We start from the raw sequence: 26,690 nt of genomic DNA, 5'->3' as shown, positions 1-26,690 counted from the left end.
ATAGCTATGAAAATAATTAGAATGTGACAGGTGAAATGTTTATTCAGCTGTCTATATAAACCGGAGCTTTGCCAAATAGGTGGTTGAGTCTCAGCGATGGCAGATCTGGCTCTGTTAGAGGACCTCAACGCACGTCTAAGACGAGAGAGAGTTTTTCGAGACCGCGCCGATTTTTTTTATGGAGAGCGATGAATGGCTCTTGAGCTGTTTTCGTCTCCCAAGGCATCTCCTGATGGAGCTATGCAATGCTTCGGAGCCACAGTTAAGGCGAGAAACTAGGCGATCAAACGCAATACCTGTGCCAGTGCAGGTGTGCTCTACCTTGGGGTTTTTTGGCCACCGGGACCTTTCAGCGGGAGATCGGGAACAGGTCTGGTATTTCCCAGCCAAGTATTAGCCAAACCATGCCAGCAGTTTTGGCAGCTATAGGCCTAATGTCCCTCTCCGAACGTTATATTAAATTCCCATATAATAACGATCAGCAAACTGGAATCAAACAGGATTTTTATGCTATTGCTAGGTTTCCAAATGTGATTGGTGCGGTTGAGTATACCCATGTGCGTATGAAGCCACCATCTATTAACGATTACGCGTACATCAACCGCAAAAGCTACCATTCAGTTAATGTTCAGATTATTTGCGATGCCAGAATGTCAATCCTGAACATGGTAGCCCGATGGCCTGGGGGCACGCACAATTCTTTATTTTCCAAAATAGCAACGTTGGGCATCGTCTACATCAGGGCGCACTACATGGTCAGAGTCATCTCGGTGAGTTACGCTGCAGTCGCAATGCACCGGCCTCCTCCCGTTTCTTGCTTGGCCCGCTTCACAGCCGCAACACGTTTTTTGGTGCTGAGCTTCATGTCGGACCATTTTTTCTTCACCTTATTCGGAATAAAATAACTCTAACGCAATGCAAACAATAGCATATATGTGAAATGTTTTAAGCTGGATAACAGAAATTTTACATTTAATCTATTATTTAATTAATTTAATTAACAAACCTCTTCCGTAGCCCGACGAACATTGGAAACACTATTCACTGCAACAGTTATTTCCTTCCATATAGCATTCTTTTGCTTGCCTTTAATGCCAGCTTTTAGGCTACGAAAAACAAAACCAGACGGTTCGCATCATGGTTCGCATCCACCAGTGACACGAGCGTCTCCATTTCGGTCTCGGAAAAAATTCCTCTTTTTTTTTTTACCGTTGGACGTTTCTCCATGTCGTAAAAGTTAGGGGCGAGACTTCTGAAGACGTGCTTTTATATGGGCGTGTTACGTTAATTACGATCGATCTCAGCCACCGTATTTATCAACACCAAGATCCTTCGTACGCTGGGATTGGTGTGATACGAAAGTTTTGTGAATCTCATGTGGGTCCTATCGTAAGATGAATCATGCGTTCAGATTTGCGCTCATTTCTACGTTCGTTTGATAAAAGAGGGCCATTGTCTCTAACATAAACCAAAATAAAACAGGATTAAACTGAACAGGCAGGACATGTTTGCTTTTATAAAATAAAGCTGTTGAGCGATTGAGAGATTCTCTTTGGATATTGGCTATCTCATTAATTCAGAAAAAAAGATATTTGAAAACATATCTCAGAATACTGATAATTAACTTGTTCATTAAAATTTATTTAGTTATTTTCTCAAGTGATTGCCTTTGGCTTTCGTAGGTAGGTGCATGTGATCGCTTAGTTATGGCGCGTTCACATCACTGGAGATTATGGGTAAAAAATATTTTCGCGTCGTCAGAAAGTTGCCTAGTTAGTGTATGTTTTACTAGTGATGCGCATGAACATGGCGGAACATGAAAGTTTTACTCAAAATAAAAGAATCAACCACCATATCACATACTTTACTATTGATTGACGTTGTAACCGTCTGTTTGCACCGACATTGCTCAGTTTTAAACGTTGTCTACTGGTAAACTATCTCTAGATAAAGGCAAGTGTGCCTTCCAGTAGCAATGCAATTTGCTTCTCATAAATAAAAGCAAAAGGATAGTAGGCCTAGTTGATAGGCTACAATAAATAAAGGCGTTCAAACTTGAACGGATCTAACTAAGTTCTGACTGTTTTTTATCAGATTAAAAAGAGAAACTTTTAGAAACGCATTGCACATAAACGGTCGCTCTCAGGAACATGCGTAAGGAGTCGTCTCGTTATCCCCAGGACCCTGGACGCCCCTTTAAACAACAGCAAAAGTTGCTAAATTGAGCACAGAACTCCGCCAAGGAATCAGTTTGATAGAAATTAACCTGGCCTGGAGGGAGCTGATTGGCTGCTCTGAGTCTGACAATCCACATGGTCTCCTTTGGAGATTTTCAAGAAAACAGGAAGTTTGCATGGGGTGGGGGAGGTCAATTAAAATTCATTTTGAACCCTTGAAAAAACGTTCAGGATTATTTGTTGCTGGTTCATGCTAATCTAAAATAAATGATGCACCTTTTTGGCAGATTGGCATGCACCGTTGATATCTTATAATTCAACGGTGCATGCCGTCTTATAAGTGTTTCAGATATCATATCCCCCACCCGGGAAAATGTTAAACTGCTTGGCAGAGGAAACTCTTTTCTATTATAGTTCATCCCTGCAGTATCATCCAAGGTCTTAAACATATCAACGTTTAAAGACATTGTTTTCTTTCTTATATGTTTTGAAGTGCCATGCAAATTAATTAACATCATCAAATGGCACTTTGGCAGAGGTAAGACAGCCCGAGACAAGGTCTGCACTGTTTGTTTGCCGTTATCAGACTGCCATCTACCTGCAGCGGGACAACACTGCGACGTCTCTTCACATATACACACTGTTGGCCTGTAGGCGGCGCAAATGACCCCCAGGTATGCTAAATGCCCATGTCACATCTGCACATTTAAATGTATAGTCTGCAATGCATGAATCTAAAACGTTAATGTTTATGTATCAATGTATGCATATGTAAATTATACTCATGCAGTTGCTCGCAAAACATTTTGTTTGCAATTTGTATTAGTATTATTCTTGTTAAACACAACATACATAAGTCCTTGAGTTGATTCTCCGTTACAGTAGGTCTTTATTGATGTTGTACTGATACTACTCATACTACCCTCATTATTTATTTTCTTGCTGGTGAGACAATGACGGGCTGGATAATGAAAAAAATAAATCATTGCCTCATTTTTACAATACAGGTACAAAACGACATACCCACCGAAAAATGGGTGCGGCCACCCGATCCGCTAACGTTTATGGATAGTTTGTGGATCATATTTGTAACACCAAATTATTATTGTTGATCAATGTCTGCCATTCCTTTCATTTCTTGAAGTAGGGTCCTATATTTTCTGCAACTCTCCACTCTCGCCCCACTTCACCAAATGAGTCTGGGCATGCCTTACGAATCTAAGCCCTTACACTATACAGCTGCAGTTTCTAACAGGTGCTAGTACGTTACGACAGCGGCCTCTGGGGGCTAAGGTGGCCTACGGCGTTCCTCCGTATATTTTTTAATTACAAGTAATTTTATTCATAGATACAATAGATTCATGCTGTAGGCCTATGTACTGTAACTGTCATTTGACTTTTGAGCATATACAGTGATAGTGTGCGTTGTTTGCTTTTTTTCAACAGCTTGGATTAGCTCGCAAAGTGTGCAGAGGACTTATTCATGATGAAGAGTTCAAAGGAATCGACAATCTAGCTTTTGCTAAATGTCTTCCTGGCACAGTGTCAGTATAATCTTCGGATTGAAGGAGGAGCAACAAGATGAGGCTAGTTTGGATTTTTGCTGAAAATAAAATTCAAAGAGCCCACAGAGTCTTTGGAACATGGCCAGCGTTTGTTCTGCACCCAAAGTCCACCAACTTTCAAACCTACCAATATGTAGTGGTGGCCTTATTTCAAATTTGGTGAATTATTTGCAAAGAACTATAGTTCAGATAAAAGAGAAGGAACTGAGAGCAGATTGCCATTGCTTATTTTTTGTAAGAAAAAATAAACGACAGACAGGCATTTGTTGCAGAAGCTCTTGCAAGAGCACAATTTGCTAATTATTGGTCTTTATATATATAATTGCAGACGACAGGTTAATGACATCACATGATGTAAATGCTGAAGCATGAATAAGAGGCAGTACAGCTAGCCAACTTATCTCTTTTTTTTCACCCATATTTATAACACCCATATAATACTACCATACCTAAGAGGAAGGTAGCAGTCAGGAGAATGAGACTGGCCGGTCATTGCCAGAGCTTCCAGCAAGCAGGCTGGTGCTATGGTAACCAACACACGGGCATCGATCAAGAGGACGTCCCACACCAACATACGTGGAGATAGGGCCTACTTCTGAAAGACGTGGGAGCAGAAAGCAATAGCGAACTAGCCAGATGCATGGAGGATCGAGAGGATTGGAAGCACCGCTGGAGGGCTCGTCCGAGGACGACCTAGAGAGATACCTAGGTTAAATTAAATTAAATTAAATTAAATTAAATTAAATTACACATGCTGCTTTGGGCATATAATTGCACTAATAGTATATAATGCTGCTTTTGTCATATCCAGGGCAGCTGGGGGCGGCTTCAGTCACACGCAGGTTCCGTATTTTTTGGGGGGAGGGAACCAAAAGTAGATTTAAAGGGGACATATTATACCACCAGGTGTGAGAGTGATTAGCTTTACAAGCCATTCCGAAAATCTGCCCCATATGACATCATAATGGGCGTGTCCACCTAGATCTGTGTTTGATAGATCAGTCTACCAGCCTACCCAGTGGACTGAAGTAAAGGTTGCTCATCTATCCTGCACAGATCTAGGTGGACACGCCCACTATGTCATATGGCTTGTAAGGCTAATCACACTCACACTCACTCCTAACCTGGTGGTATAATATGTCCCCTTTAAAATTTCCCTTAAAAATATATATAATTACCCTAGGGGCTTCGTACAATCTGCTCGTGTGAAAAACAAATGTGTGAAAAACAAAAAAAAACACAATGCAGTTTTTGGTTGGAATGAAAGCGACCTTGAACAATGTCCATTATCCAGTGTAAATTAACTATGATGTTTAGGGCTTGTACGTCGTGATTTCAGGCCTAATGTTACTAGGCCTATAAAGATTTTTCCTCATTGTTCAGTACTGAATCTTGAAATGTTTTGTCATGACATGATTGTTAGGAATTGTTGTTTGAAACAGCCACAGCTCTTCCCATGCAAGAACTTTGCAACAAAGTATTTATTAGCCTAGGTTACGGTTTATTCAAGTTGATTTAGGATTTTTACAGTACTACAACTTTCTTGCGTCCTCTCAATATGGCGCATGATGGGCGGACACATAGGCATAACTTAGACAAATAATGTCGTTTTTATTCAGTACTTTTGGTTATAATTGCAATGCAAATATACTTCTTTGACGGTATGTTCATATCATACTTTGGGTTTTGGTTCGTAGTACGATTATTTGAAGGTGGTGTGGCTAGGTAAATGTCAATCGAGTGGCCTGCTTTAAAGTAGAGGTAAACTGAACTCAGAGACAGATTTAGTTACATGAAGTCAAAACTATGTGTTATGGACTGGTTTGTGCATGTGCATTATGTAGAATGAAATGAATAAAAGTAACAAACAACTTGTGCCCTTGAACCCTAGCCCTCACCCCATATTACACATTGCTGGTGTGTGTGTGTGTGTGTGTGTGTGTGTGTGTGTGTGTGTGTGTGTGTGTGTGTGTGTGTGTGTGTGTGTGTGTGTGTGTGTGTGTGTGTCTGTGTGTGTGTGTGTGTGTGTGTGTGTGTGTGTGTGTGTGTGTGTGTGTGTGTGTGTGTGTGTGTGTGTGTGTGTGTGTGTGTGTGTGTGTGTGTCCTGAAAATAAGTAGAACTCAACCTTTTGTGGTCACACCTGAAGTGGTGGAATGAATGCAATTATGACATTCACCTTTCTATCTTGACATTTACAAACAATTAACTCTTTGGCATGGTGCCCCGGAGTCCTGTCATTTTCTTGATCATGTTGAAACAAATAAAAGGTCGGGAGATACATTTCCAACTGCTACAAATCCCTTGGCTAAATTTAGCACCAGCACATCCTGCCCCCTAAACCATCCAGTAGAGGGGTCTGTGTTCAAACCGCAACCTCCCACCACCTGTAGGATTCCCTAAAGGACCAAACCCCCCCAGCTGCTTATTAAAAACATTAATATGTGTGCTCTGGAAGTCACTTTGTACTGAGCCATCTCATAATGACCAAACGAAAGTCCATTAATCCTCTTTTGATAAATACTAACTAACCATACTGATGCTAACTAAAGTTTGTGGTCATATAGCTCAGCCTGTTTTGGTGTTTCATGTTCTTACTCAGAAAAAGCCATCACCTCAGGAAGACTTCAATACAACAATGGCGACATTGTTCCTTAACAAAGATAAAGAAAGCTTTAAATTGAGGAATTGGGTGAAGAGGAAGGGCTGGGGCGTGTAACTGGTTTTCACATTGGCATGATGATTGTGGAAAAATATTTGCATATATTGAGTGGATATACTATTAGAAACATCACTGGCTTTGCTTTGAATATGTGTCATTGTCTCTGCAATGGTATGATGGATGGATTCTTAAGTATGAGGTTATCATTACGATTGCATCGATACGACTGCATCACCATGCTCTTGTGCTTCAAAATGGATGTCATTGTGACGTCCAACGTACAAGCCCTATACATCACAGGTCATTCAGAGTGTATAATAGACATTATTCCAGGTCGCTTTCGTTCCAGTGAATAACGTGTGGTAGTTTCTTCTTCTATCTAAAAACTAACAATTCTCTCTCTTCCTTAACATTAATTAGGAAGGATGGGCTTTTGGTAAATAAACATTCATGTTTTTTCTTATATGCATTCACATATTTTACCACCCAACTCCTTCCAACTCTATTTTCTCACACTTTTTTTTTATCCTCACCTGGTCTCCTTTTCTTCATCTCTTTCTGCTTTCTCAGACGAGATGACGGCAGCCAACTCGTCGGGAGCACTTATTTAGGGTAAGGTGTCTCGCTCATCGCTCCTTGACACCCTGCAAGGAGGAGCCGAGGATTGAACTGGCAACCTTCCGGTTACAGGCCAACCCTCTCCCATGTCTGAGCTAAGCCGACCCGTATGCAAAATGATACACTTTAACAGCACATACCATCTGTTTGTGAGATCAAAATCAACCGTTCACATTAGGCAATATGTATTTATATATTTATATGATGCATGTGCAATTATACTGCATTTTGACAGCTGTGAGTTGACTGGTATTTGTTGTTTTTGTGCACCTTTTATATCTGCCTCTCCTCGGTTCCTGCGACCTCCAGCACACAGGATCATATTTCTAATATCCATTCACCAGCCCGCCACTTAAGTGGGCGCTCTTTGAATTGACTTAATTGACGTGCTTTGACAACAGTGCTGAAGTAATAGTTAGTCATTTCCCTCCAAAGGACACCCTGAGCCCGAAGGCTTAGTTGACTTTATCACCAGCAGGTCCCGGCATGGTGAAAGCATAGAACCGAAATGCCATCTTTGTTATCATGGCACCTAGCGTAAAGGTTACATTCCTGCCTGACCTTCAAGAACCGCGCCTATGATAAACGAAGACCAGGGAGGTACCGCACCTTTGGGAACTGTACTCTCTTCCCCGCAAGTGATTAACATCATCAGCCTCCCGCTTTAAATAAGAGCTGTACATCCCCCATCTGCTCACACTTCTCCCGCTCTCTCCTGCTCTCTCTCCAGTTGTGGTCTTCAGCCAGAGCAGAAAACACAGCATTCCTTCTACCATGGCAGCCAGCTTCTCATCTCGCTCCAGGACCTCCTACGGCGGCTCCATGTCAGGAGGCTCTTTGATGGCTGGAATGGGATACGGAGGAATGTCCATGGGTGGGAGGGCTGCCAGTGTCTACGGTGAAGCTGGGGGCTCCAGGGTGCGTGTCTCCTCCTCCTCCAGGTCCTTCTCGTCGGGTGGTGGCGGTTCTGCGTTCGGCATGGGTGGAGGATACTCGGGCAGCTTCAACGCCTCCGCGATGGACGACTGCGTCATGGGCAATGAGAAGTTCACCATGCAGAACCTCAACGACCGCCTGGCTACCTACCTGGTCAAGGTGCGCAGCCTGGAGTCGGCCAACGCTAGCCTGGAGGTGAAGATCCGCCAGTTCCTGGAGAGCAAGAACGGGCCCGTCACCAAGGACCACAATGCTTTCTTCGCCACCATCGCTGAGTTGTTGGGCAAGGTGAGCCTTATCTTACGGTGACGCATTACTATTTGAATGGGCATGTCATGTTCTTGGGTTGTGAGTTTTTTCCCCCCCGGATAAGCACCATCCCCTGATACCAACTAAAGTAGCTTACTACATTAGTAGTTACTACATTAACATGGGGAGGTGTGGGGGGATATTTAAAGCCATGCATTTCTACATAAAGCTAGAGTAGGCAATTTTGGGAAGCTCGATTTCTTCTGCATTCGCCTTGGACCTAGAGATACCTGCCTTCCTCTCTCTATCTTTAGTGTTGTTAAGGTAGTTTGCATTTGCATTCCCACAGTAGCCACGAAGTCTGATACTAAGGCCATGCCAATCGACTTCTTTGTTGCGCGATTAATTTAACTGTCTTGCAGCCTTGCTTGCAGACTTGCAGACATATCCATATGCGATTTCTGGAGAGTATCCAACTGAAAAAATCACAACCCTGACTCCATGCCTCCCACCAGAACCACTCCCCCAAATCTGGGGGAGGGGCAGTGAGTGAATGGGCAGAGTACACACAGGTAACCGGTTGGGCAGGCCAACTGGTAGGCCATCCAATAATTTCAATTGAAGGAATTAAATGATTTGACAGGCGTATTACTGGCCTGTGACAGCCACAGATACTACTGTCAGGATGTAAAGGGAAATTCAACAAATAGGACAAAAAAATCGACTGTAGCTTTAATTTGGGCTATGAACATCTGTGCTTGTTCGTCTTCATTGTTTAGATCAGAGCTGCCAGCTTGGCCAATGGTTCTGTCCATCTCAGCATCGACAATGCCAGGCTAGCTGCAGAGGACTTCAAAATGAAGTGAGTACTACTCCTCCCTTACCCTAACCCATGGAGAAAAATAAATGGAGTCATCACACACTCATAGTATGACTACACTATCTGGTTTTATGTAAGGCGATCTATTTTATGTTTACCTTTTGGCTTTTTTAATATATATATACATATCATATAAATGTAAAATGTGTATTTATTTATTTTCTCCAAAAAATACAAATGGTTATATATTTAGTGAATTCTACATTCACGCATTACAAATCCATCTATTGAGCAATATATTACAACTTTAAAATGTGTATTGCTTTAACCACATGCTGGCTTTGTGCCTGCACAAGATGAGCGAAGAAAAGCTTTGGAGATGCTATTCTTACTTCTCTACTCATGACTCATGTCACCCCCCCCCCCCCCACACACACACACACACACACACACACACACACACACACACACACACACACACACACACACACACACACAAACACACACACACACACACACACACACACACACACGCCTCCATGTATGCAGGTATGAAAACGAGCTGAATATGCGCATGTCGGTGGAGGCGGATATTGCCGGTCTGAGGAGGGTCTTGGATGAGTTGAGCATGGCCAAGACTGACCTGACCATGCAAGTGGAGGGCCTGAACGAGGAGCTCCTATACCTGCAGCGCAACCACAAGGAGGTGTGGTTCATAGTCTTTACATAAGCATGTGTGCACACACAAACACTGACACACACACATGCATGCATACAATCACATACACACACACCTGGATAAACACAACTTAATGAAGCAATGTGTAATTAAACACAAGAAGCCCTGATCTGTTAATGCTAAGGTTGCGATATATAATTATATTAATGGACATTGAAATGTTTATATTAAGATGAGAGATGTAACACATTTTATAGTGCATGTTTAGTAAAAAGTGGTGGTTGAATCATTAGGTGGTGGTTCAAGAGCCAAGCAAGCTCCTGACCTGAGCAACACTATCAGGGGGAAAGTGGAGCAAGTAAAGAGTGATAAGAACCGAATAGTCTAACCAGTGTGCTGTTGCTTTGGGTCCCTCCAGGAGCTCATCGTGGCGCGCGCCCACATGGGGGGACAGGTACACGTTGAGGTGGACGCTGCGCCCCAGGAGGACCTCAGCAAGGTCCTGGCTGAGGTCAGGGAGCACTACGAGGCCATGAACGCCAAGAGCCGCAAGGAGCTGGAGGCATGGTTCCACACCAAGGTAATGGGGTGGGGGGGGGGGGCTCCTGTGGTATTTATTGTTAGACGTAAGACCTTCTGCACTGTGCTGTGCACACTGTGGTGGGAGTGCTTTGGGGAGATGGATGTGGGAGTATGTTTCAAGGGGCACATTGGATCCCTTCGTGGGTCATTATATCACGTGTGGAGAAGTACGTTATTCTTTGTCAGACCAACGTGCCATGATTCCAATGAAAACAATCAAAGACCTGCTTTTCAAATACAGAGAGAAATGTTGAAGCAAACCCTCTACTTTATAGGGGAATTTAAAAGCCAAGTCATCCAAATGTTTAGGGTTAAGTAAAACATTTTGAAGACTAAAACGATGTGTATCTGTGTGTGTGTCTGTTCTGAGCAGACAGAGACGCTGAACAAGGAGGTGATCACGCAGACCACCGTCCTGGAGTCCTCCAGGTCTGAGATCACAGAGGTGAAGCGCACCCTTCAGTCGCTGCAGATCGAGCTGCAGGCCGTGATGGGCATGGTGAGTGGAGGACCCTGGGGCCCAATGACTGCTGACCACCAAGAGGAGGGGCAGGGTAGTGTGTTTACGGCTAGACGTCGCTGTGGCGAGATGCATTCACTTAATGGACCCAATGGGACATAGGGAGATGTACAAATATATGGATCATGGATAATGATCTACTGTCCCCCATGTGGCTTAGTGTTAAAGGCACCTTTTGTTATTGTCAGAATCACACTTTCGAATCATTGAACAGAATCACACTTTGGAATCATTTGGTTCAAATGTTTTAAGTAAAAAAAAAAATCAAAAGCACACATTTTATATGTATACATATATATGTATATATATAACCCTTTATATATTTACATACATACATATATACACGCACACACACACAACACAAACATTCTCAGAGAAGGCTTCAATAAAAAGTGCTAGTGAAGATTTGAGGTGTTCCTCTCCCCCTACCAGAAATCTTCTTTGGAGAGCAATCTGGCGGAGATCCAGGGCCGCTACAGCATGCAGCTCTCTGGCTTCCAGTTCCAGGTAATGCCACCGTTCCTTCTCCTGGTGATGCCTTATACTCCCCTTCCCCTCTTTATTCTCCTCCTTCTATGCCCTCTCCTCCCTTAAATCTCCTTTCACAACATGTCACAACTTGATGTAAATCGCAGCCCTTAAACTTGACAATCTGGATTAGAGCGCCATCTGGAGGCCAATCTTAACCCTCTCTTTCTGCAACGATTATTCAGTAAAAGGGTGGTTGGTAGAACAACCTGAACATTGACTGTAAGATCTTCAGATGACCTCTGAAAGCCTTAAAATGGTCAAGTTGCATGTAAGCACGATCTACGAATACACACGCCACCGTTAATTAGAAACGTGCCAAAGACGCCCAAGAAGCACAACCAAGCAAGCATTGAAACATGGCTATTTAAATGCACAGCTCAAAGACACAACGCCTAAATACTATGGGTGGATGCAGGGACGTAGCACCAATTTCTGGGCCCTGTAAAGATTAGTTTTTTCATTCCATGGGCGCCCCTCTGCCTTTGGCCCCCCTACAACTGTGTAACTTATACCCGCAGTCCGGCGGCCCTGGATGGATGATCACTCGCCCCAAACATCGATTGGTTGACCCCCTTTTCTCCTCTTCATTTGAATCATCAACCAGGTGACCAGCCTGGAGGAGCAGCTGATGGGACTCAGAGCTGACCTCGAGCGCCAGGGACAGGAGTACCAGATGCTGCTGGACATCAAGACCAGACTGGAGATGGAGATCGCTGAGTACAGGAGGCTTCTGGACGGAGAGGGCAGCAGCATGAGGTTAGTACCTGCAGTACCGGAGATGGGTTGAAAAATACAAGGGGAATATATAGATACAAATTAAAAATACATAGCACACTAAAATAAAAAGAAAGGAAATGTGACAAAGAGTGGGACTCGATGAGGAGATAACATTTAAAGTACTTTAAACAGCATGAAACTAATAAGGGACTTCTTCATGTGAAGAATTATATACAGTATGTACCATTTAATTGATTCATTGAGGTATGCGGTTCAACTCGTAGCTCAATCTATCCTTGTGTACGCTTTATCTCTGCCAAGAACGCGTCTTGCTCTCATGGTACCTTTTTGATTGATCTAAGTTGGTCTAAGTTACGTAACGTAATTAACAGTGCACCAGTTCAGCTAAATCTCTCCTTTGGAATTATTTACGTCAATCTTAATCCCAGGCTTCAATCATTGTTCGATGAACTCTATGTTGCTTCTGTTTTGCAGCAGTAGAACCTCCTCTTCCTCGGTAACCAGCCGAACCAAGACGGTGGTGGTGGAAGAAATGGTGGTGGATGGAAAGGTGGTGTCATCCACAAGCTCATCATCCAGCTCCCGCGGCCTGGTCCGCTGACGAGATCCCCGCGTCATGTTTTTCAAGAGCCCCACCCAATAAAGCATAAGAACCTCTTCATCCTCATCTTCAAACCACCTATCCAGGGTCTGGTCTCAAATAAAATTTGAATCCAAACTACAATCACCATGTGTGTGACTATGACTTTCAACATTCAACATTATTTATTGGTACATGTCATATACAAGTAGGTGGCAGTACAAGGCATCGGTTCTGGCTCCTTTGCCTAGCAGCAGCAAATCAGTTATACGTTTATATAAAACACACTATATAAAAAGGTACTATAATTATATGTAATTATATAAACAAATGTTCATGAAAGTGTAAGCAATTAGTTAGCGATGTTTACTCGGCATGAAGTCAAATGCATCTTTTGTGTATATCTTCAAGTGTTCTAGTTCATACTTGCAGAATAGCTATGGCCACACAATGGTTTAAAAAGAAAAAAACTACTACTGAGTTAGTTACAATAGAATGAGCAAGAACCTTCACATTCCTTCTTAAAGTCACGGGCTGTGTGTCTGTGCATGCACGTGTGATCTGCAAACGGAGTTCAAGTTAGGTCAACGTGGACACGTTGGGAGGCAAAGTGGTCTTGTGGTTAGTGTGTTAGACTCCCTAACCGAAGGGGACGGGATCACACCCCTTCTGCAGTCTACCTACAGTAAAGGTCCCTTGAATAAGACGTCTACCATGTCTGCTTCCAGATGAGGCGCTTCTGAGTAAAATAGACTCAGTCTATGTTTTTTTTTATAAAAGGTAAAAGACAGAAAAGCCAAGTGCACTGTCAAAATGTTTTACGGCATTATAAATCTGCGCATACAGCTAGAGGGGGTTGAACTATTCCCCTTACGCTGCGTGTTAATACGTGACTGTTGCAGCTTGGCAGCTCTCCGTTGATTTCTCTCCACTCTATCTTCCCAGCATTTCATGATACCACTCTTTAGCGTCTGCGGCATCTAGGCTGTGTTTCAACTCATCAGAGCTTACATGGCTGAGTAGGGGGGGGTTTCACCTGCCCATGGGGAGAGTCACTGCCTCTCAAGAGGACATACCTGCACACACCCATAAAGACACACCCATAAACACACACACACACACACACACACACACACACACACACACACACACACACACACACACACACACACACACACACACACACACACACACACACACACACACACACACACTTATACAGCCACACCCACACAAAGACATGCTAGTACAAAGTGTGGCATGTATGAACACTCACAGGCACAAAAACACGCACACACACACACACAAACACAGAACCACACACACACACAGACACACACACACACACACACACACACACATGCAAAGCATGGATGCCCACATACTAGTGTATACACACACACAGGCATAAATGCATGCACACAGAATTCACCCGAATAGAATATTGCATTGGAAAGGTGAAATTAAATAAATGTTAAATAACTAATTCTGATGTAAATATGTTGTTTTTGCAAAGTTGCCTTTGCAACTTGTGTTCAATGCATGTTTTTTGTAAGTAGCCAAAACAGCATTGAGTTCAATGGTTCACTTAATGGTGAACCCTTGCGGCCTGCCATTTATTATTGGATACTTTCTTTTCTTCCACTATACTACACGTTACAACACATGCCTAGCCTAGCAGGCATGTACAGTACGTTCGCTCAACTGTGAGGCCTTCACCACATAGTCAAGTGGCCTTTCAGCCATGATTCACACCTAAATGCTACAGGTTGTTCCCTCCCCCTTCCATCCCACTTGACTGTCTTTCCAACAAAGGCACACATTCCTATCAAATAATATACTGTTTCACCTCTTGATGTAAATTGTTTTTTTTAACAGCATTGTAAAGCTGCTGTAGCTGCAGTTATGTGTTGCCAACACTGGAAATGGTAAGGTTTCCCGTTCATGTATATATTGAAATATATAGGATATATATAGGAAATATATATTGCGTTTATATATGCACACACAGGCACACACAGGTCTATTTCCAATGTGCACCGACATTTGTGCACCTATGCACACACACACATGCACACACCCATTCACGCACGCAAGGTGCACTGACATTCGTACATGCACACACACAAACACGCGCACACTCAAAGACAAAAACACCCTTTCACACATACACAGACAAACGCACACCCAATTTACGCAGGAATGGTGCATCGACTTTCATACGTGCACACACACAAACACACACGCCCATTTACGCACACACACACACACACTCATTCACGCACAAACACACATTCATGCACACACACACACACACACACACACACACACATGCACCCGAGCATCTGGCAGTGGTCACCCACAGGGCTTTGTCTTTCAGTGCCCTCTTGACAGCCTCTCAATGCAACCTCACAAAAAGCCACTTGTTTAAGATAGAGACAAGGACACATTTCACATGCTTAGATCATAGGGTAATCTTGGCAGCAGGTCTTATTTTGCCAGGGGGCTGTTCTCATGCCTTTCACACTCAGAAGAGGGACGCGCTCCCTGCTAAGACATGTTGAATCCCCTGTCAATCACTTCACCCGGAGGAAAGAAAAAAAAGGAGATATATGAGTTTATATTGAAAGAGCCAACGCCCACCTCACATACTGCTCCCCCCTCACCCCTCCCTGATCATCGCCAATAAAAGGAGAAGACTCTACCCTCAACGCCAACTCTCTCTCTCTCCTCTACCCACCTCTCCGGTCAGAGCAGACAGAAGGGCACACAGCCTCCACCTGTATCTCCACCTCCACCTCCTTTTTCTCTCATCATGAACCTCAGTCGAATGTCCATGTCGGGAGGAGCCTCGGGACGCAGCATGTACGGCGGGGCGGGAGATGTCCGCATCTCGAGCGTATCCCGTTCATTCTCCTCCGGCGGTGGTGGCGGCGGCGGTAGCTCCTTTTCCTCATATGGAGGAGGTGGCGGAGGTGGCGGAGGCTTCGGCGGTGGCGGCGGTTTCGGAGGTGGCGGTGGCGGCGGGTTTGGCGGTGGCTATGGCGGTGGCTACGGCGGTGGCGCCGGGTTCGGCGGTGGCGGTGGCGGTGGCGGTGGAGGTTTCGGCGGTGGGGACGATAGCGTCATGGGCAACGAGAAGGGCACCATGCAGAACCTGAACGACCGCCTGGCCACCTACCTGAAGAAGGTGTCCGACCTGCAGCAGGCCAACTCTGAGCTGGAGCTGAAGATCCACGGCTTCGTGGACAGCAAGTCCGGTCCCACCACCCGGGACTACAGTGCCTTCTTCGTCATCATCAAGGAACTGCAAGACAAGGTGAGGAAGGGGAAGGGAGAGAGAGAGAGAAAAAAAGAGAGGAGAGAGAGAGAGCGAAAGTGAGAGAGAGAGAGCAATAGATAGTGAGAGAGAGGGATAGGGAGAAAGAGAGATAGAGTGAGCAAACGAGAGGGAGAGAAAGCGAGAGAGAGTGAGAGAAAGCGAGAGAGAGAGAGAGAGAGAGAGAGAGAGAGAGAGAGAGAGAGAGAGAGAGAGAGAGAGAGAGAGAGAGAGAGAGAGAGTGAGAAAGAGAGCAAGGAAGAGAAAGGGAGCAAAAGCGAGAGAAAGAGAGAGAAAGAGAGCAAGGAAGAGAGAGGGAGCAAAAGCGAGAGCGAGAGCGAGAGAGAGAGAGAGAGAGAGAGAGAGCGAGAGCGAGAGAGAGGTCAGTTGTTGTAGGCAGCTGGAGCTTAGCTCCGTATGAGATTGATAGATGAAGATGGAGAATGAAGACTCCTGCTTTGGTTGAACATATTGTAGTAGCTTTGCTCAGAACAATTAATAACTTCTAAAATATAACAAATTGCTCAAATGTAATGCAAGAATGTAGCTAAACCATAGGCTAGTTGAATGTAAAACATATGCAATGCAAGCAGCGTACAATAAGTTGCTTTTCATTTTTGGAAGTGTACAAATAACATTACATTTATATGGCGGCACTTCTATCCTAAGCGACAATAAGTGCATTCGACTATGAAAATACAACCCAGAAATTGCAAGAATCATGCAGTTACATTAGAATTCATAAAATAAGCTAATAAATAGTGTTTGTGTTGTCACAGATCTTGGATGCCATCAGCGCGAGAGCCACAGTCATCCTTAGCCTTGACAACGCCAAGCTGGCCGCGGACGACTTCAGGGTCAAGTAAGTCATTTATCATTTACCTGGCACTTTCTTTTCAACTTTGGGACGCTTTTGTAGCCGTAGTTTGGTTTGTGGTAAATATTTGTATATGCCTATACAACTATAGCGATACAATATGAACTAAACTGAACAATAGAGGGATGCTCAAAGTCAAATGAAACATTGAGCCCTACCTAGGCTCGCGGCGTAAAATATTTCAAAAGGGTGTGTCTGTAAAAAAGTATACAGATTGGTTTCATAAGTTTCCTACCTGCGGTATAGCCCCCCCTGCTGGCCTCACGTCATGATACAAAAAGAGCATGTCGGATCATTATAAAGGCTGAAAGGGTATTGAAAAAAAAAACACACATCCACACATTTCCTCTTCCCATGTCTTCCCAGATATGAGAATGAACTGGGAATGCGTCAATCGGTGGAGGCAGACATCGCTGGTCTGAGGATGCTGATGAACGAGCTGGGCATGGCCAAGACGGACCTCACTATGCAGATAGAGAGTCTGACGGAGGAGCTTGCCTACATGAAGAAGAACCACGAGGAGGTCTGAGCTTCAGATCAAGCGTAGTCCCTGGCTCCCTTAAACCCAGAACAATGTTTATGAAAGGCTGTTCATCAGCAGCTTTGAGTTAAAGCTACAGGGGCATTCTTTCTAACACCAAACCTTCTCCTCCTTCTCCTCCTCCTCCTCCAGGACCTCCTGTCAGCACGTGCCCAGATGAGTGGGCAGGTGAACGTTGAGGTGAACGCCGCGCCCCAGGTCGACCTGACCGCCATCCTGGACGATCTCAGAGAGCAGTACGAGGCGTCGGCCGCGAAGAGCAGGAAGGAACTGGAGGCTTGGTTCCAGGCCAAGGTACACACCCAAATCCCTATCCAATCACAACGGTCGAAAGAAAAGAGTCCAAATAGTCAACACATGATTCAAATCAGATCGACAAATCATTGGCACGGCAACTCTTAACCCTCTCCTCCTTTTCCCTTTCATCCCTCTTCCTCATCTCGATCCTCTCCCCGGTTCTTATTCCCTCTCTTCTTTCCCTCCATCTTCTTGTCTCCACCTGTGTCTCTTCCGTTCCTTGACCTCTTTGGTGCCCCCATGCAGAGCGAAGCCATCAATGTGGAGGTAGCAGAAGCTGAAATGACCGTGAAGACCACCAGCTCAGAGATGAAGGACGTAAAGAGCAGTCTGCAGGCTCTGGAGATTGAGCTCCAGTCACAGCTCAGCATGGTGAGAACTCGGATCACTTGGTTTGTAATGTACTTTGGCGCCGCCAACTGCCAATGCGCATTGGGCAGAAACCTTGTGGCTATAGGAAGCATAGTAGTCTGTTGAAGAGCTTCAAAGCAGGGGCAATGTCACAAAGGGGCTGTTTTTGGCGCATGCCCCCTCCCCAAAACATAATTAGGTTGATCATCACTATTAAATCACAGTTAAAGGATTTTAACCTCAATCTTGGTCATTGTTGTACATATTCTCTGCGCCACTCTGCCACAGTAGTGTTACCGTGTGGTGCCCACTGCTTCAAGGACCCTTATTTTACCACCAGGTGTGATGTTGACTTACAATTGCAATTTCAAATTGTGCATTATAATGAGGATGTGTGCCCAGCTGTACCAGGATAATGGCTTATCAGTATACCACATCATGGTGGTAAAATAGGGTCTAATGTGAGTTTCTACCGGCTCCTTCCATCCCCAATCTAATCTCCATGTTCTTGCAGAAAGCATCTCTAGAAGCATCTCTGGCAGACGTCCAGAACCGTTACGGCATGCGACTGGCCGGCTACCAGAACCAGGTGAGCACAAAGCATTTGATCATTACCAGCATGCATATCGACCCTTAGTCACAAAAAGAGCAGCTAACAGCAAATTTGGCCACTATTCCTGCGGCACGCAGATGTAATACAAAGGTAAATATCAGCATAAGGGTTAGGGTTAGTTAATCAATCATGCCTCGATGGATGTCCCGAGTCCCAACACACAATGAAACCCGCCTCCACACTTTCTGTCCGACCTTCAGGTGACCAGCATGGAAGAACAGCTGGTGCAGCTCAGAGGTGACCTGGAGCGCCAGGGGCAGGAGTACCAGATGCTGCTGGATATCAAGAGCAGACTGGAGATGGAGATCGCCGAGTACAGGAGGCTTCTGGACGGAGAGGGCAGCATTGGGTAAGCAGCACAAATCACAATGTTGGCTGAACAATGACACACACACACACACACACACACACACACACACACACACACACACACACACACACACAAATGCAGCCAGTCCAAAGTCAGTTAACTAGTGTCCTTCAGCTTGGACATGTATCTGATGCATCTCGATGGCTTCATCCCTTCAAGCATGAGCAAATCATCGTCCTCGATGTCCTCCTCCTCCGGGGGAATGTCCTCCTCCTCCTCCTCCTCCACCACCAAGACGACCACCGTGGTGAAGATCATCGAGGAGGTGGTCGGATAAACCGTTGGCCTCAGCAATCGGAGAAGACTGGGAGTCACATCTCGTCCAACAACACCCACCCCCCCCCACCCCCCCTTTCTCTATCTACTCATGGATCTCTTTACTACTGTCTGTCAGATTCAACAGATTATTACCTTGTGCTTCCTTCACACTGAAACACCTTCAATTGGGGCAACATGTCTACTACGTGATAACCTCTGTCTGGTAGATGGTTGGAAAAAATAAAGCAAACTATAAGCAATTCCTTGATATTGTGTTTTCATGTGTGTTGGTGTCAATGTACATGCAAGAACTGTCCGTAGGGGAACAGTGGCGTTCAGAGCTCAAATGAAAGTCCACATGAATTAAGGACTTAGATTCGTTTTTTTCCACCCACTCCATAATCAGTCATAATGAGCATAACAGCAATAATATGACCACAGCCACATCCACAATTAACAGATTGGCCAATAGTTCAACGAGGTCACAGGCTTGTTTATATCCGTTAACACTTCAAACAGGTAGTTCGACACCATGGATAAAGTGTTGACAAGAGTTGACAACCAAAGCCTAGAAAATCCTTTAAGACTCCATGATGCTACCACCAGCTTATGCTCCAAAGTTCACAGAAGGGATACCAAAAAAATTATAAAACAAGATTCCAGCTTTTGAAACACGCCTTCTCGAAGCAGTTACACAAACATGCCGCACAAAACCAAACATTAAAAGCAGAAAGCATATTTCATTAGTTTCTTTAATAATTCTTTCAAGTACATGATACTGCTGTTCATTTATTTTTTTAGAAATTAAAAATGTTTACAATAGATCTTTTTTAATCTTTTTTTTAACACAGTGAGCGATCGCTGGACAGGTATTGGAGTCCAGTTGGTCTGGTGAGTACCCTGTACTCGCGTAGCAGTGGGTTAAGGCCGAAATTACACTTCTGCATCATGAAGGAACCATTACTGGGTCTCTCTGCCCGTATCTACACTTCGTCTGTAATCCTGAGTGTAGTCTGGCACGGTAAACAGCGCCCTCTGTGGGCTATGCAGGCGAACCCCAAGCCGGCTGTTCGACATAGAAGTATAACATGGTCTTTACGTTCATGGGTTACAGTGAATTGATTAATTATGTACTTGGTATCGTTAATCCGCACTGATGACCTAGAAAACGGTAATAACAAGACTACTGGAATGATGTCAAGTAATGGGGATCTGCTGTTCCTCTTGCTCAAGTTTAACCATTTACACGTAAATTCACTGTGCACCAGTATTACATTTTTTTTTACCCCGGAGCAAAACTGAAAATGTATACATTTATAAATGTACATTTAAAACTTTTGACGTTGCAGTCAAAAAACAGCATCATAATTTAATATAGTTTAAAAAAAAATCATATATATATATATATATATATATATATATATATATATATATATATATATATATATATATATATATATATATATATATATATATATATAGCCCAACAGGCAGACCTTTTGTACTTCCTAATTATTCACCAAGAAAAATGACAAAATCGAATTAAATTTTCAGAGGAAACATCTAAACTCCTTGGCGTAATTATTTAGTTTGGAATACTAAAATAACTTCACATCCAACCAAAGTATTTTTAGCTTATGTATTAAAATGCAATGGTATCACATCACGTAAAAAAAAAAAGTTCTGATCTGTCGTCAGCAAATACCCATCGTGGTCAGTAAAAACACTGGCTTTTTGTACTGGCAAGTACTGAAAAATAAGTACTTATTTATATTTTGGCCCTCAGTATGGCATAGTACACAGAATAAAGTACTCATAATAATAAATGCTATTGACAAGTACACAAGTACTCACAGTTTGGTCTGCTAAAGGTTGGTACTGCGTATTGAAAAGTACAAAAACAAGTACTGTAAATTGGTCATCAAACCACTTGGTGCTTGGTATTGGTAAGTACTTACAGGAAAAGAAAAATAAGTACCCATACTTGGTCCTATAAAAAGATGATTTAGGGTTCACCTCTATACTTGATATAGTACGGACAAACCATTAACACAAAATCAACAAGGCCCTTAGTAAACCACACACACACACACACACACACACACACACACACACACACACACACACACACACACACACACACACACACACACACACACACACACACACACACACACACACACACACACACACACACACACAGAGAAAGAAAAGCACAACGGTATGAACATTTGAAAACAAAATAAGGAACAAAACACACATATATATCTATATATGCATTATATAAAAAAGGAATAATACTTTTCCCCCCCCTACCCATGACATTAAATGGTGTATAAACTGTTTTGTTTTAGCTACTGTCATTTCCCAGAGTGCTGCTTTCATTGCTGTTGGTGCTTCCCGTGTCGGAGCGCTCCCGCTTGTGGATCTGCTCGTGTGCTTTGAGGTGGCCGGACTGGCTGAACGTCTTACCGCACTGGGGACAGGCGAAGGGCCGCTCCCCGGTGTGGATCTGCTGGTGGGCCTTCAGGTGCCCCAGGCGCCCAAAGCTCTTGCCGCACTGGGTGCACCCGAACGGTCGCTCCCCGGAGTGGATCTTCTCGTGGGTTTTGAGCACACCCGAGTTGCTGAAAGTCTTGCCGCACTGCGAGCAGCTGAAAGGCTTCTCGCCGGCGTGGATCTGCAGGTGGTTGCGGTAGCTCATCTCCTTGGTGAAGCTCTTACCGCAGTGCTGGCAGCAGTAGGGTCGCTCGCCCGTGTGGCTGAGCTGGTGGGCCTTCAGCTCCTTGGACTGGCCGAAGCTCTTGCCGCAGGTGCCGCAGCTGAACGGCCGCTCGCCCGTGTGCAGGCGCTGGTGCGAGCGCAGGTCGTCCGCCTTGGTGAAGCCCTTGGGGCAGTGGGCACACACGTAGGGCTTCTGGCCCGTGTGGATCAGCTGGTGGCGCTTCAGGTTGCCCGCCTGGCCGAAGCTCTTGCCGCACTGCGAGCAGGCGTAGGGCCGCTCGCCCGTGTGGATGCGCTGGTGGGTCTTCAGGTTGCCCAGCGTGCTGAAGTTCTTGCCGCACTGCGGGCACGAGAAGGGCTTCTCGCCCTGCATGTTGCGGGGCTTACGTGAGGCGAGGCTCTGGCCTTTGCATCCGCCGGCTGACGCTTTCCCCCCCTCCCCGGTCAGGAGGCCGTACGCGCCGTCGCCGGACTCGGGCTCGACCTTCACCACGCCGTCCATGAGCATGGGGTCCGGTCGCAGTTTGTTGAGCTCGTCACGGAGCTCGGCCATGTGGATCGACTCCAGCGTGTTGGGGTGGTGGAGGTGGTGCAGGTCGGGCCGCTGGAGGTGGCTGGACATGAAGTTGTGTTCGGGGTAATCTGGTTTCAGGGAGCCCAGTTCGGTGGTGTAGTAGCAGTGCAGATCCACGTGGTGGTCCGACTTGATGTACTCCAGAGTGTCAGACACCTTTACAAAGAATAGAAAAGGTAGAGGTCAGCCATCAGGGTTAAGCAGACGCTAACGTTTCAGCTGTACGGCAACGGATGTGGCACACGAAGGCACAATCGAATGCCAGATGCTTTGCACTGCATCAAAACGATTGAACTGTGAGGAAACCTGCCAGGAAAGCTTGGCTGCCTTCGGTCGAAAAGAGAAAACATCCAAACTATTGGTAAGTTGGGGGCCAATAAAAAACGAAAGCAGCGGCCCAGCAGCAACTCCTAATGCAACTCTGAACTGATCCATAGTGTAGTCCCTGAATAAACAACGCCTGTGTTCTTAACTGATGGAACGCTTTAACTGTTTTTGAAAAACCAACATTCTATGCAGCACTGAGAAAAGGCAGATAACATGGGCTGATAATAAGAATTACATATTGTAATAATGATGGCATATTTACTCATACAATCTACTAGCAAAAGAGTAGAGACACCACCAGTCACAAATGGAAATTAGTGTGTTTAAAATGTTCTGAATAAATAGAGCCACCAAAGCAACAATGGATATACACGCAGTATACACCAATTTTCCAATCCCAGATTAATAAAGAACCCTCTTATCCTAGCTCAGGGAAATTCATGAATGAGGTATTCAACCCCCAAAATTAAGAATCCTATAATATTGTGGTTTGAGTGTATTATATTATAGTTAGGAAGCAGGCAGTTCCAGTGGGTTTTGTGTGAATTACAGTTGACCAAAAGCCTTTGCTACTCAAAGACGTGCTCTAGAGAAAACTCCCATCATGAATATACAGTATGGTGATACCTGGGAAATGTAGTCAAACACCAGGATGGGCTCGTATTGGGACTTGTAGTCCAGTTCGGTGACATCAGCGTTGTGGAACGGTCCCAGGTGGTTGCTGCCGTGGTGCTCAGACCTGATGTAGTCCAGGCCACTGATCTCCATCTTGATCTGATCCTGGCCCAGCTCGGCGGTGGACAGTGGCTGGATCTCCGACAGGTCCACCGTCAGGATGGGCTCCAGATCGGGGTCCTCGGGCTCGCTCTTGATGCAGGGCAACATCACCAGGGGCTCGGCTATGTCGGCCCCCAGGGAGCTGAGGGTGGGCGTGGGGCAGGCCGACGAGAGGAGGACCAGCGAGGCGGGCGAGTCTGAGCCAAGAGAACCTGGAGAGCCACACTCCGAGGACATGGAATGAGCCAGGCTCAGGCTCATGCACTCTGCCTCCAACGCCGTCATGGTGAGGGGGAAAAGCTGCCTTCCAAAGTCGTCCCACTCTTCCACTCCTCCTGGTACTGATCCCAGCACCGTTCTTCCACTCTCCGCCACTTAACGTGTTGCGGCGCACAAGACGCACTTGATCCCCCCCGAATCGGTCTCTTCTCCCTTGCCGCCGAATTCTTCTTCCGCCTTGTCCAACCTCCTGCGTGTTCCTCAAAATCTACCGGTCAATGGAGGAGGTAGAATGGAATACTGGCACACCTGGTTGGTTCCCTGAAAACATATAATGAGCCACAGTGGGGGCCCCTACACCTCCTGCTGGTGTCACCAGCCAGTTGCCTGGGAATCATCTGGGGAAAGGAGAACAGACAAAGAAATGTGTTACGAAGGAAGAACATCCTAGTGTTAATATCGAGGTTATAACAGTTACTCGATATTGCTGTCGAGAGCAGACTTATAGGTTTTATTGTTACACTAACGCAGTTACGAAGAGGTAATCTCAGTTCAACTAAAGATCATTACTGTGATCGGTGAATGATGAGCTTCAGAGGCTGCATTATATTAGAAAATGAGAAGTTATGTCATTATTACATGCTATTGAAGAAGGTCATTTAATAATTACTATTAGGCTTATTAGGTCAATGAAATGGTTGACATGAAATGGTTAAAGTTTTAACATGAATTGGCCAAGCAACACAAAAACTAAATTGCGAGAAAAAAAGGTCAACAAACCGAAGGGGCAAGGTATATTGAAATGATGAGTACGTATTTCGATGTGATACGAACGAATCGTTGTTCATTACTTAATTAATCAGTTATACATATTGTTTTATTAAGAAAAACCACATGTATATAAGATGATATTACAAGTTGATGCGCTCCCTTATGCATAAAACCTGGTCAACTCCGGTCACGGCGAAATGGCCTATGCTGTATGCACACACGGAAAAGTTTGCAGGAAGCTCTGCAACACTTGCCACAAGTTACACCTAAGAAAGTTAAATCTTTCAAGATGAGCGGAGGGACAATATCAACAATCGGTTTTAAAACACAGGGCTTTATTATAGCCATGTCTTGAAACGGATACAAAAGGGGGGAGTTAGTTCGCCTACCTGTCGGATCTAACGCTATCCAGGTAGCGATCTAACCTCGCCACGCAACCTACACACTAGCTACTACTAGTTGGCTCAGAAGATTCTGGCGGTGATTTTTTTTCCTGTTCAAATTGTGTATCGTGTCTGTACAATCTGACTATTAATGCGGTTTGGACACTGAAAACAATGACACACGGCCAATACCGCACTGGGCGGTAAACAAAAATAGTAAACAACGTGCAAAATAGATACATTAGTCCCAGCGTTTGTAGTATACAAAGACAGGGCAAGGTGCCATGTCTAGCTAGCTGGGCTAGCCAGTGGCCATTTTGTTGTCTACTACTGCCGTCGATTTCTGCTTGGGAGCTAGGATAGCTAGTGTTAGCTTGCCAGCTAACGCTCCGCTATCGCTCAGTGGCATACAGGGGAACCGTGGAAAGTGAGAGTGAAGCGTGAAAGCCACAAAACGAGCTGGGGGGGGGGGGGGGGACACAATCTCCTAACCTTGATTCGGCGTGTGCTTAGGATAGTGGAGCCCGTGGCGTGGCCTCTGATTAAAGACAAAGTGTGTCACATAGTGAAAAAACCCTGGCTGCCGGGGGGGGGGGGGGGGATGCATTCACCAAGATTGTCAGAAAGAGGAAAAAAAGAAAATCTAAGCACGCCAGTCTCACTGCTGCCACGTTGAAAAACATCACATGCCTGCAGAAATATAGAGGGTTTACCTGCCGTCTGCTCGCTTCATGGTTCTTTATGTTGTGACAGCGCCACAATCGCCTGACTTTTAACTCCACCACCGGACCCGCCACGTCCACCTCCAGATCACTACCCTTCTGCCTCTCTTTCTTCTCTTCTCTCCTCCTCCCTCTATCATTGACTAATTCCGCTCCACTCTCACCGACTCCCTCCCTCGGTCCCTTCTCATTTCTTTCCCTTCTCTGTTTCTGCTTCTGTACTTCCGTCCTTCGTTTGGTGGACGGGTTTGATTGTCAGTGTGCGTGCACGCCCTCATCCTCCGCACCGATTCGCATAACCCGGGCGACTAGTAATAACCGAATCGGTCGTTTATGCAGGCACGCGCTTGCTGTATTGTTGTGAGCACCGTCCTCCCGTTCCTCTTCATGCGCCCCGGTGTCATAAATCAAAGCAACTATTGTCGCGCAGCAGCAGGCTGCCCGCTGGGAGCGGGATGGGAATCCAAGCGGAACGTATTGTGTGTGATAATGGCACGGGGTCATCGCGGTCAATAAGCATTAAGGCGTTTTATTCTTCACAAAATAACTCCGTTACTATGCCAGTTAATTAACTTAACTACAATGGGAGATGAGACCTACGCCTTCGCCACATTGACATTAATCGGTACAGACAAGTCAAAATAAATGACAATTTCAGTGTCTAGGATAGGAATCAGTGAGTGGAAATTTAAAACCAAAACAAATTAGGTTCCCTTATTGTCTGATGTCCACGTGTTTCCAGTTATGTTTAAATTCCGTTGAAACCGTTCAATAAAGGCCTACTCTGGGCAACATCGAAGATAAGAACATGAAAAAACAAATCCTGGGGACGAAAAAATGGTCAAGCCAAGCAGAAATATATATTCACATTCACATTTCTTGAGCTAAATGCAAAAGTATATTTCAATACAG

General features: G+C 45.0%; 3 protein-coding genes across 3 annotated transcripts; 2 read left to right on the top strand and 1 right to left on the bottom strand.

Annotated features, from left to right (window-relative positions):
* Positions 1–7,649: 7,649 nt before the first annotated feature.
* Positions 7,650–12,813, top strand: LOC130375381 (keratin, type I cytoskeletal 13-like). Its single transcript, XM_056582275.1, has 8 exons — positions 7,650–8,244; positions 8,985–9,067; positions 9,575–9,731; positions 10,123–10,284; positions 10,660–10,785; positions 11,239–11,313; positions 11,942–12,093; positions 12,550–12,813. Exons 1-8 carry the CDS (start codon positions 7,795–7,797, stop codon positions 12,674–12,676), a joined length of 1,332 nt encoding a protein of 443 aa, XP_056438250.1. The 5' UTR covers positions 7,650–7,794; the 3' UTR covers positions 12,677–12,813.
* A 2,550-nt stretch (positions 12,814–15,363) lies between these two features.
* Positions 15,364–19,543, top strand: LOC130375357 (keratin, type I cytoskeletal 13-like). The gene is made up of 8 exons (XM_056582222.1): positions 15,364–15,974; positions 16,754–16,836; positions 17,218–17,374; positions 17,525–17,686; positions 17,936–18,061; positions 18,555–18,629; positions 18,854–19,002; positions 19,183–19,543. Exons 1-8 carry the CDS (start codon positions 15,471–15,473, stop codon positions 19,298–19,300), a joined length of 1,374 nt encoding a protein of 457 aa, XP_056438197.1. The 5' UTR covers positions 15,364–15,470; the 3' UTR covers positions 19,301–19,543.
* On the bottom strand, positions 19,431–26,137 carry si:dkeyp-113d7.1 (uncharacterized protein LOC407709 homolog). The gene is made up of 3 exons (XM_056582211.1): positions 25,770–26,137; positions 23,534–24,300; positions 19,431–22,735 (listed from the first exon to the last, which is right to left on the bottom strand). Exons 2-3 carry the CDS (start codon positions 23,966–23,968, stop codon positions 21,632–21,634), a joined length of 1,539 nt encoding a protein of 512 aa, XP_056438186.1. The 5' UTR covers positions 23,969–24,300; positions 25,770–26,137; the 3' UTR covers positions 19,431–21,631.
* Between the last annotated feature and the right edge of the window lie 553 nt (positions 26,138–26,690).

Source organism: Gadus chalcogrammus, chromosome 2 (genome assembly GCF_026213295.1).
Source record: "Gadus chalcogrammus isolate NIFS_2021 chromosome 2, NIFS_Gcha_1.0, whole genome shotgun sequence".
Lineage (NCBI taxonomy): Eukaryota > Metazoa > Chordata > Actinopteri > Gadiformes > Gadidae > Gadus > Gadus chalcogrammus.
This window is presented reverse-complemented; position numbering and strand designations above follow the sequence as displayed.

Bases quoted from the DNA above. Each gene is read 5' to 3' on its own strand.
- LOC130375381 (XM_056582275.1), top strand. From the start codon at position 7,795: ATGGCAGCCAGCTTCTCATCTCGCTCCAGGACCTCCTACGGCGGCTCC. The intron at 9,732-10,122 runs GTGTGGTTCATA...GGGTCCCTCCAG, and splicing joins TGCAGCGCAACCACAAGGAG to GAGCTCATCGTGGCGCGCGC. The intron at 10,786-11,238 runs GTGAGTGGAGGA...TCCCCCTACCAG, and splicing joins TGCAGGCCGTGATGGGCATG to AAATCTTCTTTGGAGAGCAA.
- LOC130375357 (XM_056582222.1), top strand. From the start codon at position 15,471: ATGAACCTCAGTCGAATGTCCATGTCGGGAGGAGCCTCGGGACGCAGC. The intron at 16,837-17,217 runs GTAAGTCATTTA...ATGTCTTCCCAG, and splicing joins GCGGACGACTTCAGGGTCAA to ATATGAGAATGAACTGGGAA. The intron at 18,630-18,853 runs GTGAGCACAAAG...TCCGACCTTCAG, and splicing joins TGGCCGGCTACCAGAACCAG to GTGACCAGCATGGAAGAACA.
- si:dkeyp-113d7.1 (XM_056582211.1), bottom strand. From the start codon at position 23,968: ATGACGGCGTTGGAGGCAGAGTGCATGAGCCTGAGCCTGGCTCATTCC. The intron at 22,736-23,533 runs GTATCACCATAC...TTCTTTGTAAAG, and splicing joins TGTTTGACTACATTTCCCAG to GTGTCTGACACTCTGGAGTA.